The 15,325-nt window shown below is 38.4% G+C and overlaps 4 protein-coding genes and 1 non-coding gene across 9 annotated transcripts; 3 read left to right on the plus strand and 2 right to left on the minus strand.

Annotated features, from left to right (window-relative positions):
* Nucleotides 1-677: 677 nt before the first annotated feature.
* poldip3 (polymerase (DNA-directed), delta interacting protein 3) lies at nucleotides 678-4,847 on the minus strand. 3 transcript variants are annotated; one of them, XM_077734280.1, is made up of 10 exons: nucleotides 4,721-4,847; nucleotides 3,175-3,275; nucleotides 2,555-2,997; nucleotides 2,424-2,468; nucleotides 2,220-2,297; nucleotides 1,919-2,137; nucleotides 1,672-1,749; nucleotides 1,234-1,363; nucleotides 1,012-1,078; nucleotides 678-893 (listed from the first exon to the last, which is right to left on the minus strand). In XM_077734280.1, the coding sequence occupies exons 2-10, from the start codon at nucleotides 3,269-3,271 to the stop codon at nucleotides 680-682; spliced, it is 1,371 nt and encodes a 456-aa protein (XP_077590406.1). In that variant the 5' UTR covers nucleotides 3,272-3,275; nucleotides 4,721-4,847; the 3' UTR covers nucleotides 678-679. The 3 variants fall into 3 exon arrangements, with proteins under 3 accessions (XP_077590406.1, XP_077590405.1, XP_077590407.1); XM_077734279.1 differs by lacking the exon at nucleotides 4,721-4,847 and adding an exon at nucleotides 4,202-4,341; XM_077734281.1 differs by lacking the exon at nucleotides 4,721-4,847 and adding an exon at nucleotides 4,202-4,322 and having other exon boundaries at nucleotides 816-940.
* A 212-nt stretch (nucleotides 4,848-5,059) lies between these two features.
* On the plus strand, nucleotides 5,060-5,214 carry LOC144209211 (U12 minor spliceosomal RNA). Its single transcript, XR_013329038.1, has one exon. It is a non-coding gene; the product is annotated as a U12 minor spliceosomal RNA (small nuclear RNA).
* fam234b (family with sequence similarity 234 member B) lies at nucleotides 5,094-11,929 on the plus strand. Of its 2 annotated transcripts, none has more exons than XM_077734277.1 (13): nucleotides 5,094-5,533; nucleotides 6,729-7,235; nucleotides 7,528-7,641; nucleotides 7,707-7,874; nucleotides 7,960-8,075; nucleotides 8,388-8,538; nucleotides 8,623-8,764; nucleotides 9,058-9,252; nucleotides 9,350-9,428; nucleotides 9,675-9,842; nucleotides 9,995-10,115; nucleotides 10,784-11,010; nucleotides 11,246-11,929. In XM_077734277.1, the coding sequence occupies exons 1-13, from the start codon at nucleotides 5,497-5,499 to the stop codon at nucleotides 11,246-11,248; spliced, it is 2,028 nt and encodes a 675-aa protein (XP_077590403.1). In that variant the 5' UTR covers nucleotides 5,094-5,496; the 3' UTR covers nucleotides 11,249-11,929. The 2 variants fall into 2 exon arrangements, with proteins under 2 accessions (XP_077590403.1, XP_077590402.1); XM_077734276.1 differs by lacking the exon at nucleotides 5,094-5,533 and adding an exon at nucleotides 5,735-5,943.
* A 3-nt stretch (nucleotides 11,930-11,932) lies between these two features.
* smdt1a (single-pass membrane protein with aspartate-rich tail 1a) lies at nucleotides 11,933-12,835 on the plus strand. 2 transcript variants are annotated; one of them, XM_077734284.1, is made up of 3 exons: nucleotides 11,933-12,148; nucleotides 12,261-12,427; nucleotides 12,724-12,835. In XM_077734284.1, exons 1-2 carry the CDS (start codon nucleotides 12,014-12,016, stop codon nucleotides 12,393-12,395), a joined length of 270 nt encoding a protein of 89 aa, XP_077590410.1. In that variant the 5' UTR covers nucleotides 11,933-12,013; the 3' UTR covers nucleotides 12,396-12,427; nucleotides 12,724-12,835. The 2 variants fall into 2 exon arrangements, with proteins under 2 accessions (XP_077590410.1, XP_077590409.1); XM_077734283.1 differs by having other exon boundaries at nucleotides 12,261-12,835.
* A 350-nt stretch (nucleotides 12,836-13,185) lies between these two features.
* ndufa6 (NADH:ubiquinone oxidoreductase subunit A6) lies at nucleotides 13,186-14,516 on the minus strand. Its single transcript, XM_077734282.1, has 3 exons — nucleotides 14,345-14,516; nucleotides 13,807-13,922; nucleotides 13,186-13,401 (listed from the first exon to the last, which is right to left on the minus strand). The coding sequence occupies exons 1-3, from the start codon at nucleotides 14,472-14,474 to the stop codon at nucleotides 13,270-13,272; spliced, it is 378 nt and encodes a 125-aa protein (XP_077590408.1). The 5' UTR covers nucleotides 14,475-14,516; the 3' UTR covers nucleotides 13,186-13,269.
* Between the last annotated feature and the right edge of the window lie 809 nt (nucleotides 14,517-15,325).

A 15,325-nucleotide genomic window follows, 5' to 3' on the forward strand; every position in this document is an offset into this window, starting at 1 on the left:
ATTGAAATGATGCACACAGGAAGCAAAAACTACTTTTACACAACCTGTAGAAAGCTATAGTTTAATGACATTTTCAGGACACAATCTGACATCCTCTAGTTTTTACCTAACTGACAAATCAGAAAAAAAATGATTTACAGTATAAAACATAAGAGTAACATATACTGAGTGACTGGAACAACAAATCAAAGCCAGTCAAACACCAGAACATTAAATGTCACACAACAAAATATGACTGGGTGAAACTGGTTTACATTAAAAGTAAACTGAATATGGACCATCCTTTTGGAGATTAAAATTTGTCTGAGAAAATGTTTGTTATGAGGTGCATTCTTTATGGTCGGACCACTATAAAATGAACATTTTATTTTGAAAATCAAACATAATTTGTGTACTTTGTTACTGACTGAGACAACATAATTGAAACCAAGTGTTTGAGTGGATTAAACAGATTACTGCCAACCCTCCTTAACCAAATGTGTTGGATTAAGGGAGTAAATGTTCACAGAAGTCTATCTTTGGAAAATATGGGACATGAAGAATAGCAATCAAAAACAGGATGCTGCATTCAACAGAGTAGTAGTTATGCATGTTGAATGTGTAAAATCATTTTTTCTATTTGTGTAGAGTGGCTGCTGCTCGGAGGAAAGCCACCGAAAATGCAACTATGTGAAACAACCTATATTTTGATGCGGAAGGCAGTGGCCTGTGAGCCGGGGGGCTCGGTGGTAGTAGAAGACTGCGCGGTGGATTTAAACAGAGCTTTCAGGATTGTCTGAGGGTCCACTTCAGCGGTGGGCTGAGAAGTTCGCTGGCTTGCAGGACGTGACAAGGATGGAGGAAGACCATCTTTCTTGACTCCGCTGCTAGCACCTGGGGTGTCGCTGAGCCGCCTGGAAGAGCAAGGCCGGAAACGTAACTTTAAATTGTCCGACACTAACTAAGAAACAAAGAGAAAACTACTGTTATAAAAAAAACGCAATCAAACTTTATCCACAATTGTTGACTTACAAGAGAATGGGCTGATCAGAAGTGATGACACTTCCCTGGATGTGAATGTTACACTTCATGGGTTGACCTGCATTTCAACAACAACAACAATTGGTTCTTAAATGCATTTCTGCTATCGTGTACCAAAATGATCAGACATGCCTTCTTAGGTTTATATTTGAATAATACAATCAATTGATTTATCCAGGTTTATTTTTGACAAGTATGCTATTGAATACTTACCATCCAGGCAGCGGTTATTGTACTTTCTGTACGCGCTTACGGCATCATCTTTGCGAACAAATACCACTTCGGCCACGCCCACCTTCACCAGGCGTGCTCGTTTCAAGGCACCACACACGCAAAACAGCTCCTGTGAACAAATACAAAGCCAAAGTATACACAATAAGTGTGTGTTTCTCATTAACCCTTCCGATTTTCATTTAAAGATGTTAGACAGCTTTTAAAACTAGCCAATTAGTTAAAAACCCACCCTATTTTCCACACTATACGTAACTTCTATTTATCGCCTATCTTAAAATTAGTTTCATACATAAGGCGCACCAGTTTATAAAAAAAATCAGTCAATATTGATAACATGAATAGCTGGGGCAAAGACAGTTGACTCCAACCACTTGTAAAAACAAATCTGTTGCTAGTTCATCTCTACAATTTACTCACCACTATGTCTTCCTCAGTGACACGGGGATGCAAGTTATTCACGGTTATTTTTGTTCCTTCCAAAGGGCTGAAAACAGGCTAAATGAATAGAGGAGGGGAAAAAAGTTATTTGTAGAGCAAAAGCATTGCAATACCAGAACCCAACCTGCATATTTAACTGTGTTTAATGGTCATCTGTAAATAAAACCACAACCCAAAACAGGAGGATGGTGCTATGTAAAGTATTCCAAGCTGTAAAGTTGTTTACCTGAGGAGCAGAAGTCACTGTGCTAGGTTGAACTGAGCTCTGCTGTAAACTCCTAGAAACAGGTTTCAATGCTGTGGCTTGAGGCCGAGGGGATGCTGTGCTAGCGGTGGGCCGGGTGGGGGCAATGGGAACCGGTGGCCGAGGGGCTGAGTAGGCATCATTTTTAACAACCTTGGTAATTGGCGTTGACATGGCAAATTGGGAGCTTACTAGACCATCCTGTTCAACGATCAAAACAGACAAGTATGTAACAAGAACAGTAAAAAGAAACCATATCGGTTTTAATGAGACAAACTCTTACCCGTGATTGCAGCAAATTGTTTGAAGTAGTGATTTTGATTTGTTTACTTGGGGGGCAATCATGATCATTCGAGACAGGCTGCATGGAAACAAAGTCAAGTATTTTTTTAAGCATATCAAAGAGATAAAATATAAGAACTGCCATTGAAACTGGTTTAAGACTACAAATAGTCTTATGTGAACATCCCAATGCAAAATGTCTTACCTGTGAGTGAAGACGCATTCCTCCTAAAACCCCAACTGGGCGTTGCTGTTAAAAAAAAAAAAAAGTTGGACATTTACATGTACAAGTTTGCTTGTAAAAGCACAGTTTTACATTAAGCCTTTACGCCTCACCTGGATGGTCTTGGTTATTTTTAGAGGCAACATATTGGACCCCTGAGTTTGCGGGCCACTATTCAAGCTCCTCTTCAGACTCAGCCTATCACGAGCATCTGTCACTCTCTTGTTAAGATGGCCCATTGTGCCATCTCTCCCACTAAGTCCTTGTAAGGCTGGGGCAAACAGCCTTGCGTTGACACCAGCAAAATTATTGTTGGCTTGGATCTTAAATTGTGGCACAAGTGTGTGGCTCTGCAGTTGGTGTGTCATTGCCGATTTTTGAGTGGTCTGGACAGGCACAGTGAACACATTCTGCTGCTGTTTACGGGAGTTGATCATCTGACGGGCGTCTTGGACTCCTCCTCCTCCTCCTGTTGCAGCTGCTCCACCCCTTCCACGGATTTTGAAACGAGCATCTTTCAGAACCAACTTTTCTCTGGCATCTTTCAAAGGAAAGCCTGACAAGAGACCCAGTACAAAGATGTCAATATCAAGACCCACAGAAAAAAAACCCTTGCCATAGTAGTCAGTTTGATAGAAAAAATTCTGATAAATGATTAAAATGTCTCCAAAAAAAAATAACAATTCAAGCAGAACAATGACAAATGCCACATGATTGAGTGCACAACTTTTACCTGTTCCACCTCCAAGTCTTTGCCGAGCATCAACCATGCCAATTCTTTGACGGGCATCAAACGTCTTGCCAACCCCTCCGGCACCTCGTCCAAACATAGTTCTGGAGTAAATAATATAACATTGAGTCAGGTAATTTATCACCCTGGTGCAGGATGTATTTAAAGAAAAAAACAGGTTTGCAACTGTCCTGTTCTGGATGTCCAATATACATTTTTTGTTTTGTTTTACATTCTTGATACTAAAAACAACAACTGATCAATGTCATGAGTCCGAAGATGCACAAGACCATAGTCTGAGCCCCTCCCCCCTTTTTTTGTTAAAAGAGATTATGATAACCAATAGTGTTATGACATTTTTTCCTTAAGTAAATCCTTGCTCAACTGTCTGATGATAGGCTATTTTAAATTTGGACCACATTGAATGGAACTAGGACAAAGATTACGATATTCATTGATTTAGCCATGAGAAATTTTCAGGAATGTGTGTAACTTTTAAGTTAAGTCAAAAATGTAATATGTTGTTTGTATCTATTCACTTCTAATTTTCAAAACAATCCGTCTAATGCATCTATTTCATAACGATAAAAGGTCATAGGCAACATGTTGCATTGGCTTAATAGCCCATTGTATTAGAAATAGAATACATGCTAAGTTTTAGCGAGGCAATCTAGCGTGATATATTAGCCAGTCTGCTAAAACACTCATACAAAGCACAAGGTAACATACTTAGTCATATAATTAAAATCTTGGATGCGATTAAAGACACAATAGTGTCAATATATATCATGGTCTCGACGAAATGCTATCTAATTGTTATAAAACGAAATAAAAGAACATTTCGATGGGGAATGGCCTAACATCGCGCTAATGCTAAGCTGCATTTCGTAGCCGAGAAACACCCACAGTGGGGTATAAATAAGTAAGATCACCATGAGGAATCGGCTATCAAACACCCATTTTGCTTATTTTTAAATTTCTAAAGTGGTAACAAATAAAAGATCGTGCGGCAATTGAGCAGACGTTTTACCGTTTTGGCGGTACCGTAACGTTTATTCCGCGCTGTCGTATCACTTCATCCAAAGACACGTCTGCCATCTTGCAAATCTACATTGAACTGCGCATGCTTGTTTGCCAATGTTACGGACGCCCTGTGGGTTCATAAAGTATTTCACATTGAAGGCATATTGTTTTAACCATATGACGTTAACGTAATGATTGGCAATTAACGCCAATTAAAGATTGAATTCAATTAGTATTACTTTATCAGCAAACTTTACAACCATTTAATCTCAAATAGGTCATGTAAGGCTGACCATTGCTATTAACATATATGTCTGTGATTTGAGTCAGCAACGTTAGTACCTTTTGGCCATCTTGAGTCATACACCTTTTCTGGTGGGATCCGTTACAATGAATTATTGAAACTGTTTTGTTACACTGTTGTTATAATAAGTGCAATTAATTATATTCTATTTAGTATTCCACTTATTTACTATATCCTTGAAGTTCATGACAAAAGCCGTTTCAAATGCGTTTAAACACTGACCATTCTCAAGCCATTCAAAATGGCAAACAAGCGACGTCGCACGCCCCGTCGGCGCACAGCACGCACATCAGACATCTAACCAGAAATCCCAGCGATGTCTATAAGACGCTGTTTCCTTGGATCAGATCCTGTTTCCCATGAGCCTTTGCGCACTGCTCAAATATAAACATATTTTAAAGTTATTTCAGTAAAAACATTGTTTTCATAACAATGTAATAACAAATAACTTTCAATTACACGTCATTATAGTACAATACACATAGTTTACTTGACATAAAAACCATGACTAAACTAGTATACCAACGTTTTATATAGAAAAGTTCTTAACTAAGGGAGTTTATGCCTTAAACTGATGAGTAAGGAAAATAACGACGCGGGGTGACGCCCGTGTCCTCGTAAATTATGCGAGAAGAATTTTTGAAAGGGGATAGGTCCGCCCACCAGGAGTGACTTGCTTACTTCGCGAGATGCCCTGAGGGACTTGGATCTTCCCTTACCCCCTAAATGTAAAGACATATCAAATGCCCACACATAAGAACTAAAATTACCTATACGCGTAATACCTGGTCAGTGAGCTACCACCAGCATATGTTCAGGGCCACTTCCAATTGCGCCAGCAGGGGGCAGCATTCGTTCATTCTAATACTGTTAAAGGACCTCCATGAATGTGGAAAATAAACTCCAACTCCCATAATGCAGCTGAGCCTACACAGAGACAACGAAGGGTCCCTATATCCATGCTCCATCATTAAGCTGCAGATCCGCTCTAAAAAGAAATGGCAGCAGCCTTGTCCCGTGCCCTCAAACTACCCGGTAAGATGGCATCAATTTTAAAGACGTTTAGCATCATATAAGAGGAACATAATTGCCGCAAAACGTGTGTTTATCTATTGCATCAGGCATGCAAATCGGTCTATGTGACGTGTCGTTTGTAACTGATGAGAACGTCTTTTACATCAAAACACCCAGAAATTGAAAAAACACTATTTTCTGTTTTCAAAGGGCTCTTAAAATCTCCCGTGCATGTACGTTTGGCGGCTTGTTTAGCATGCTGCTAAGCTAGACCTCATCCTCACACTGAGGAGAGCATCATCTGTTACCTTCAAGTGTAATAACGATGTTTATAATATTAATCATCAGTAATTGACGTCATTTATGCGACGGTTCAAGAAGAATGATTATGCAATTAATTGGAGACCCCCTAAATAACAAAGCGTATGATGGTACGGTGCAGAAGTTGTTAGCATATTCGCCCCATGGTTCCCCGATTGCAGATAGAAATGCTTGTATCCTGTTTTTTTTTTGAGCGCATCACCAATTTGTGTTCTTTGACTGTAAAATGGAATTGAAAGCTTTTATTGTCATTATACAAGTATAATGAGATTTAAAGCTTTCACCACAAAGTCCACAAATAATATCAACTAACAAAGAGACAAATAAATCATCAATAAATAAGTCATAAATAAATAAGTAGTCAAAACATGCATAGGGAAGTGCATAAATGACAACAACAAATGAAATAACAGATAAATAATCAATACATAATATTCATTCATTTGCTGAATCGCTTTATCCTCACTAGGGTTGCGGGGGTGCTGGAGCCTATCCCAGCTGACTATAAGTATAAAAAAATTAAGTAACAACAAATAATAAATAAACCAGTAGTCAACATAATAAGTAGTAGTTAACATGGTCTCATAAATATAATGATTAGAGTGGATAGAATCATTCTGAGGCTATATTAGTAACTGTGTAATACAAATGAAAATTTCTGGAAATGATAAACTTACCCGGTGATTGGCTGGCAACCAATTCTGAGCTTTCCCCGCCTCCTCGCCAAAGTTGGCTGGAATAGGAAAAAAAGTAGAATGACTAAATAAGAACTTAACCTGCTGACTTTGAGCCGTTTGGCCACAACATTAATTAACACTGATACTATTGACAAATACTTTAAAAAAATTGAAATTCAAGTTACAAACTGCATGTTCATTTTTGTGTATCTTTTTAGTGAAAAAGGGCTCCGAGCTGGGGGAGTACGACCCCCTCACCCAAGCCGACAGCGAGGACGAAAGCGAAGAGGATGACCTCGTGCTCAACTACCCCCGAAACGGTCTGGGCCGGGATACGTTCCACGGCGGCGGTTCCGCCAAACTGAGGGGACCTCGTTCCGGCCGCCACGAGTCGGCCGGAGACGACGCGCAGGAGGACGAGGACGATTGGCGAGAGCGCCTTGCTGGCAAATCGCAGCCGGACAGAGACGAGGTGAAAAGAGGACGCTATTGGAGCCCATCCAGGGAAGACAGGGAGCAGCTGGGGGGATGTGAACTGAGGGTTCATGGGACTGATGAGGAAGACAAGAGGATGAGGAGGAAGAATGCTATGCGGGCATCCTTTTTTCTGCTGCCTCTAGTCTGCACTATGGTTCTCGTGCTGCTTTGTGCCTTCCTTATTCCCTGTCAGAAGGGGGCGCTAGCAAAGAGGCCACAATGGGAGCGAGCACTTGGTGATGCAGGAGGTAACAAAACAATAGGAACAGTACGTGTATACTGTGTAATCTTGACGTTAAGATATGCCATCATCAATATTTCATGGTTTTAGATAGGGATGTCTCAATTGTTTATTTTTGCCTGATTTGGAATATCGGCCTTTTTTTTTGTAAGTTGAAAAAAAAAAATTCGTAAGTAGATCAGTACTTTATACGTAAATACTTTAATTCATACCACGCTCCCCACTAAACTACCAACTAAACCTTTAAAATTAAAAAAAAAAAGTTTTGTAACCTATATTGATGTTTCCTTCCACTTAAGGTGTAACACCACCTGCACTGGCATTATGGGATGTCAATGGCGATTCTGTGGACGACGTGCTTCTAAGTGTGACCGAGTTGACCAATGACACGCATCCAACACAAGGAAACAAAAGTAAAGTGAAACCCGACCCTTTTTGATGTCTTCACGTCTTTTGACCTTTCCTGTCTACCTTCCAGTTTACAGTGCTGTGATCCTATGTGGCGCTACTGGGCAGCTGCTATGGAGAAAAGTCACATGGGAACCAGTTATGTACATCCAGTGTGGTTTACAGATTAGCGCCAAAGCACAACCAGTGTGTCTCCTCATTGGGAAGTCTACCATCATGGCTGTTAATGGCACCACAGGTGAGATGATGGCAGTCTTTGTCACTGTTGTTTCACTGCCACGACTTTTGGTTCAAGTTTAAAGAATTCTCTTTTGACTTAACAGGGGAGAATTTGTGGTCAGTGCTGTTGAAAAACATTGAATCCCAGGCAGTATTACTTCCAGATCTCCAGGGGGACTCAATCCCAGATCTGCTGATAGCCACCCTGCCTGCCGATGAGGTGCAACCACTTTCCACTTATATACACAATACCATGAGTCATCTTAAGATATTACTACTGTGATCACTACTCAAACATCTTTGAACAAATCCTTCACATATTTACACCAAAAAGGCAATTTTAAATATGATCCTTATTACAAACGTATTTTCTTCTCTGGCCATTAAACTCCTCAAGCTTTAAAACGACCCATTTTTCTCCATTGCCTAACATAGCATGTCAACAGGCCTTTTTTTAGCAAATAAAAGGTCATAAATTTAATATGATGACAGCTTTGCAAAGCTACTATTCTACTGTTGTGTACTCTTTCAGTCTCTGGATCTGTCACTGACGTTAATTTCTGGGCAAACCGGAGCCATACTCGGACACTCAGTATCCTTCAACCTCACTGGACAAGGGAAACTGATTGGTCCTCTTTTGCATGAGACGCAATTGGGGGCACCCTACATTCTCTTTGGTTTAGGTAAACAAAGAATCATAATGATATATTCCAAGATTGCTGATTGTATAATGACCTTATACAACATCAATATGTCTGATTTCCCAGGTAACGTCGTGGCTATCTCACTCCGGGATATCTTCATCCGTGCAACGAGTAAGCTACCCATGACTACCGCTCTCAGAAGGAAGGATCCTGGATGGGAAGGAATGAAGAAAACAAATTCCTCCTCCTTGATACAGATTGTCAGGTTAGCCTTAGCAACCCAAATCAGTATAACTAAGCCAAGAAATCGTCTATTGTCGTCAATGGCAGTTAACAAGGTAGATATATCAGCTATACTTCATCAAAAATTAAATTACAGTAATCCCTCGAATATCGCGGTTTCAACTTTTGCGGCTTAACTACATCTCAGGATTTTTTCTGGGGAATTTTTTTTAGATTTTTTTGTTTTAAGTTCATAAAAATATGCAATATATCTTAGGCAGACCAAAAAAAGTAATGTAATCTCATTGTTATCTTTTTCTTGTTTTTTTTTTGTAGAGGATCTGAGCGTGTAGACTTTTTGCTACCCCTAGTGGCTGGTTTTGGTACCAACCATAACAACCTGGATACAGCATCTAACCTGAATTCTAGTAAAAGGAATTTGGTTTTGGTGTACGGCTTCAGCAAGATATCTTTGCTCAGACAGAGGGATGTACACAAACAGTGGACCTTTAACTCCGCCCCCATACGCTGGTAAACAACAGCATTGTCAATAAAATTAGAATAGAAAATACTGAATTTTATGTCTAAATTTGTGTTGTCTCTTTTCTTTTGCGTTTGTGTGTCAAAGCCTACCAACTCCTGGACACTTTAATGATGACGGAATCCTCGATCTTTTCTTTCAACACTCGGCAAATGGCATTATGAAGGTAAGGCATTTAACGCTTGTAATGGACAGTGATTATTTTTGTTTTATTTTGTTTGAAACTGATAATGCTAGATTAACAATTTCCAATTGGATGTCTAGCGCCACCAGTGGCAGCCAATGAGAACTGTTTATTGCTAAAGGGGAAAGCTTAACGACTCATTCAAATTCTCTATCAGCAATTACATTAAAATGTACGCACACTATTGTTTTAAAGCTGCATGTTTAACATATCTCTTTACTAACTCAGGCGCAAGTAATAGATGGTGCAAATGGCCATCTCCTCTGGACGGCAAAGTTTGCGTGCCCTCACCTTGTTTTGGAAACGGCCGCCGTGTCCACTTCGACTGGTCTGTCGGCTTTTATTTTCTGGGCCAGTGAGCCAATGGGAGAACAGAAGAATATCACCAAGGCAACGGTGAGTCTGCCGAGAGATGGACACAATACACACAATTGATCACACTTGCACATTACACTCGGATCATAAATACCATTTAGCAATTGAAAACTATCCTTAAAAAAGCCAAATTTATTGCAAATAAGATGCATTCTTTAAAAACCAAATCACAGGTGGTTCCAGGTGTTGCAGCGGCAGAACCAGTCATCAGAAAGTTATTCTTGTTGCACCCTGCGTACCCCACAATCCTTCTGGAATTGGCCAGTACAACTGATACTTCAGTCGCGGCTGCAGGTATTGTCATCTCAACACAGCATTTAGCTTATTTTCTGGGCTATAACTTGCACTTTTTTGTCATAGTTTGCCCACACCTGGGACGACAGTAATCCCTCAAATATCACAGTTAATGTAGACCAGATATGGCCGCAATAATAATAAAAAAATACGGTTACCCCTATTGTAAGTTTTTATTTTTTTCTTCAGTCCTAGTAGCAAGAGTGGCTTCCACTTACAAGTTTCAGCATGGATTTTCACATTTTTATGAACATTAAAATAAACATTCATAATTATTGGTGGGGGGAAAATCGCTAAGTAGTGAGATCGCAATAATTGAGGAATTACTGAAATACTCAAGTGGGACTTTATGTTATTTTCTTCCCACTCTGAGTATCGAAAGCCTGTTTTTTTAGGCTATTCTTATCAAAAAAACAAAAACTGTAAGTGTTACATTAACAGGCTGTTAGCTTGTTTTTCTCCATTTAACTAATTTTACTTTAAAGTGCATTTGGTTTTGCTTTCTGATCAAATACAACATTTTCCTCCCTAAAATAAGATTTATACTCCAGTGCGACATATATAGTATTTTTTTCCCTCTTCATTTTGTATTATTTGGCTGGTACGACTTATAGTCCGGTATATACGGTACTTGATTGTGTGCTCTTACGCATCTTTTTTTCTAACAGTGAGTTATGAGGAGCACCAGAAAGACGCAACATATATCAGCGTATCCTCCAGGCCGACACCCGACTCGGCCCCCGGTGCTCGCATAGTGAAAAGCATGAGGCTCCGTGCGGCCATGGCTAAAGGACAAGTAGTTCCATTGAGCCAAAGTAACAAAACTGGGACGGATCTAAAACTGGACCTGTTCGAGCTGAACAAGTTTTACAGACACCTTTTTTTCAAACAACAGGTGAGGAAATCTTTTCATCATAAATCGATTTATAAGAATGAAGTTGAGTACTTTTATGGTGGATGATTAAATATAATCATTCATTCGTTCAAAAAGATTGTATTTTAAGTCCATATCTCCATTCCCTTTTTTATTTATTTATGCTTGTTTATGATGAAAATGCACAATATTGCCATACAATAAGCATAATAATCATTTGTATTAAATTAATGTTTATTTTTTTCTATTTTTTTAGTAACTTGCTGCTTTTCTATCATGCTGCATTTCAAGAAAAGGTACGACTGGATGACATTGCACTACGAAAGGCTTCATTTGAAGCGGTTTACATTTCATCAGTCTTAATTGGTATTCATTTCTGTTAATTAAATGTGAAATGAGTTTCTTTTTTTTGTAAATCCTGGTGTTATTTATATTATGTATTATAATATTGTCCTTGATCTAAAATGAATTTAAGGATGTTCATGACATTTTATTGAATGATTTATTTCATTTATCAGTGCACTTTTTAATGAAACGAGGGGTAAAATTTACAATTGTTATGTTACTTCATACTAATGAATCTTCTTCCATGAGCAGTATTGTACAGTATATGATCAAATGACCATGAATCACTTGTATAGTCTCTTCAAATTATAATTTACTGTGACAAAGTGTTGTGCTGTACAGTATTTATTGAGTTGATGTATTATCTGTTAGATTTGTGTTGTTTTTTTCCACTTGGCTGCTCTTTAGTATATTTTATTGTAAGGTGCAACTTCCTGGATAACAACTAATAATTAAAAATAATAATAATTTCTACTCCAAACTAAATAAAATTGGTTTTGGAATGTTCATAAGGGTATACAGAAGAAATCTAATTTTGTGGGGAAACAATGTACATATTAATGTGGGGGGAATAAATTGTGAAATAATGACGGTACCTCTTTATGGGCGCTGAGTGTCGCTGTTGGCAAACCACATCGACAACGTCGTTGTTCCGCATTACTGCCGCGCTGCTTTTATCATGGCGTCGACCCTTGGTCGTCTTGGGTGGGTTGCAGCTCGCAGAAAAGTCCTCACTTCATTGGCAAACACCGCAACAACGCGCCGTACAGTCGTGTTTTCTTCTTCTGGGGCCATCCTGCCCAAACCCAAAAAGGTGAGTGCTTCTACAAGGCTGGTGAAAGCACATGGTGCTCTTCATCACTAGGTATACCGACGTTGACTTACCGAGTTGTTTCCGTGGTGGGCTGCGGGACTCCGGGGAGCAGACCCCCTTCGGCATTTGGCGGATCGTGGCGGTAGTGGTGCCATTCTTGTACGTGGGGACTCGAATCAGCAAGAACTTTGCAGAGCTTCTGGAGGAACACGACATTTTTGTCCCAGAGGATGATGACGACGATTGATTCAAACAATCAAGAGACATTATTGGCTCCAGGTAGTTGCTGCGTTTACTGACATCCCGTACATATGAACACTCGGTTTTACCACTTTCTACCCCTCAATTTACACTGATGCATGAAGTTTTGTAAAGCGATTATTGTTGTTTGAATGGCAACAGGTAAATAAGTTTTATTTTCCGCCACCTAGTGGAAGAGTATTAATTCTGCGTGCCACTGTATACTAAACATTAGTGGCAAAGAAAGATGAAGAAATGTGTATTATTTGTACTAAAAATTCTTGCTGTCTGTTTAACCTGAGCCATTTTGTGTAAATGTGTTCTTTTTCTTCCAGATATGATTGTTATATATGCTGGGATGAGTCAGAGCTTTTCCAGCATGCCTTCACCCTTGTCAGATTTGTTCATTATTGTTTGCATGCAATAAAGGTTTTTGATGAAATGAAATTATAAAGAATCTCTATTCTCCCAACACCATTAAAATATTGTATAATAAATACTTATAACTATAATATTACAACACAAATGCTCACATAACTGATTCACCCATGAACATTGACGGAAATAGACGTCCAATTCATTTGAACTGGAATAATGAAGCAAATAATTGGTTTTTAGTACCATTGAAGATGATTCCACACAGTTCTAGATAAAAAGTTGACAGCCTAGTAGGTCAAATTAAGTTTTAAATCATGTGTAGATTTGTTGTTCCAGTGCCTGCGTGGCCATGAATAATAATGGCTCCTTAAAAATCCTGATAAACCCGTTTTTTTGACAGACTGACACCGTCACAAGAATGTATGTTAAGTGTGTATTTACAGTAAAAGGGATCATCTATCACTGAAGACAACAAAAAAGGAGGGTCTAGGGTAGGCAAAGATTCAGGGCTCATGACCCTGGTAGAATTTGGACAGGAAGTCAGTGGCACGCGGTTCCTCACTCTCATGGAAGTATCGCATAATGTGTGTCTTCTGTTTCCATACGTGGATAGTCTCCTGGAGTTCCATTTTCCCCTGCAAATGACATTAAATGCACATAAGTACAAAGAACATCATAATTTGTAGTACCCCAAGGATGCTCAAATGTTCTTCCATCAATATCTACTTTTCAGGGAGCCCCTGTCTTATCCCAGGGTGCCAAATTGAAGCCTATAACAATGAGTAACTGTCACAACTTATATTTTTAGGCAAGGCTGTCAGCTAGGAAGTTGGACAAAGAGCCTGATTGAACCATAGATTGTGTATTCATAAAAAATGTATTGCATGTCTTCTGATTTGAATCTTGCAGACACACTGGGTCAAATCTTACTTTCATGTGATCTACCATTAGTGCCTTGCCAAGTGACTGGTGGATCATGATTGACATATTGAGCACCCCTGGAGTAGCCATTGCAATATGGTCAAGAGACAAAATGTTACCTTAATGACTAACATGTCAACCATACGAGGGTCAGTGACATGTTTGTTTTTGTCAAACATCTCCCTCACTTTATCTCGACCCTGTTGTGTTGTGATATCCAGCTGAAATATCGCCACTGTGGGAACACAAGAAGAAATTGATCATACACAATATACACATACATATACAATACTGATATATACACAACATCAGGGTCATTTCAGACTGAATAAAGGAAATAGGTGAAATATAAAAGGGTCATTTATAATGAGAATAAACCTAACAAACTAACACTATGGAAATATGTTAAATGTAAAGGGGAGGAAAAATAGTTTGTTGCATTTACTGAGGTACATTGTTAATGCCAGCTATTGCGTAGTTAATACCACATGATGAAGCATATGCAACGGGAATATTTTGGGTAAAAAAACAAGTTCATTCTGTCATTACATACAGATGACAGCTAGCTTCACTCGGTATCTGCTAGTTGGTCAGTATGCTAGAGACGCGACCTTGACAATAAATGTCTTGACACCCGACAGTGTAAAATCGACATACCCGTGTTAGGGACTTCTCGGTACCATGCTCGATAAAGTTCACGGACTCTGCGTTTGGCTTCGTCCAAATCCCTGCTAAAAATGGGCTTGACAACTTTGGCCGCAGTTCGGGTCGCAGCAGCGGACGCCATGATTGCTGCCGTCCCGATTTCCGGTGGTGCTTCTTCACAATGGTGTTCTAATAGAGTAGCGCCATCTACAGGACAAACGATAAATCTCTATCAATACGCCATCTAATTCAATTGGGAGGACTGTGGATTTCCATTTGTAGGGCGATTAATTAAATATACTTGGGAATTGTTATCATATTTTATGATAAATTGTTGCATGTTTATATTTCTAGAATTTGGTTAATTAAAAATGCTTCAAAATTAATGAAATTTTAATACTGCAATCTAATGAATAAAAACAAATAATATATATATATATATATATATATATATATATATATATATATATATATATATATATATATATATATATATATATATATATATATATATATATATATATATATATATATATATATATATATATATATATATATATATATATATATATATATATATATATATATATATATATATATATATATATATATATAACTTATATAGTGTTTAATTAATTGCCTGGTATTGAAAATAATAGCCAAGCAATCAATTTAAAGTGGTAAGCCAAGTTTGTATAGCAAGGTCCAATCCACTTTGACTTGAAAAAACATTTTGAATTGGACAGTAGGTCGAAAGTAAACGTACACCTAATTCTGACAGCTAAAAAAGCGCTTCTCTTTTTTTATTGATTGTAAAATCTTTATAATTTACAAAATGGAAAAATACTGTATATTTCATTCCTAAAAAAGGTATGTAATTTTATCACAATATCTTTTGTCAACACTATTTTTCAACAAATTGGCTCATAAAAACAACAGCTGTTCATTGTTTTAGGCTTAAATGAGTAGAATGCATAGGGAGGAAAAAAAAGA

The sequence above is a fragment of the Stigmatopora nigra genome, chromosome 15, assembly GCF_051989575.1.
Source record: "Stigmatopora nigra isolate UIUO_SnigA chromosome 15, RoL_Snig_1.1, whole genome shotgun sequence".
NCBI classification, from domain to species: Eukaryota; Metazoa; Chordata; class Actinopteri; order Syngnathiformes; family Syngnathidae; genus Stigmatopora; species Stigmatopora nigra.

What these genes read in the sequence shown, in the direction of transcription:
- poldip3 (XM_077734279.1), bottom strand. Translation starts at nt 4,269, where the DNA reads ATGGCAGACGTGTCTTTGGATGAAGTGATACGACAGCGCGGAATAAAC. An exon ending in TCACTGAGGAAGACATAGTG is followed by an intron (nt 1,364 to 1,671) that starts GTGAGTAAATTG and finishes ATTTGTTCACAG; the next exon opens with GAGCTGTTTTGCGTGTGTGG. An exon ending in TCTGATCAGCCCATTCTCTT is followed by an intron (nt 894 to 1,011) that starts GTAAGTCAACAA and finishes TTGCTCTTCCAG; the next exon opens with GCGGCTCAGCGACACCCCAG.
- fam234b (XM_077734276.1), top strand. Translation starts at nt 5,895, where the DNA reads ATGATTATGCAATTAATTGGAGACCCCCTAAATAACAAAGCGTATGAT. An exon ending in AAATAACAAAGCGTATGATG is followed by an intron (nt 5,944 to 6,728) that starts GTACGGTGCAGA and finishes GTATCTTTTTAG; the next exon opens with TGAAAAAGGGCTCCGAGCTG. An exon ending in CGGCAAATGGCATTATGAAG is followed by an intron (nt 9,429 to 9,674) that starts GTAAGGCATTTA and finishes TTACTAACTCAG; the next exon opens with GCGCAAGTAATAGATGGTGC.
- smdt1a (XM_077734283.1), top strand. Translation starts at nt 12,014, where the DNA reads ATGGCGTCGACCCTTGGTCGTCTTGGGTGGGTTGCAGCTCGCAGAAAA. An exon ending in TCCTGCCCAAACCCAAAAAG is followed by an intron (nt 12,149 to 12,260) that starts GTGAGTGCTTCT and finishes TCCGGGGAGCAG; the next exon opens with ACCCCCTTCGGCATTTGGCG.
- ndufa6 (XM_077734282.1), bottom strand. Translation starts at nt 14,474, where the DNA reads ATGGCGTCCGCTGCTGCGACCCGAACTGCGGCCAAAGTTGTCAAGCCC. An exon ending in CCGAGAAGTCCCTAACACGG is followed by an intron (nt 13,923 to 14,344) that starts GTATGTCGATTT and finishes GTGTTCCCACAG; the next exon opens with TGGCGATATTTCAGCTGGAT. An exon ending in TTGACATGTTAGTCATTAAG is followed by an intron (nt 13,402 to 13,806) that starts GTAACATTTTGT and finishes TGTCATTTGCAG; the next exon opens with GGGAAAATGGAACTCCAGGA.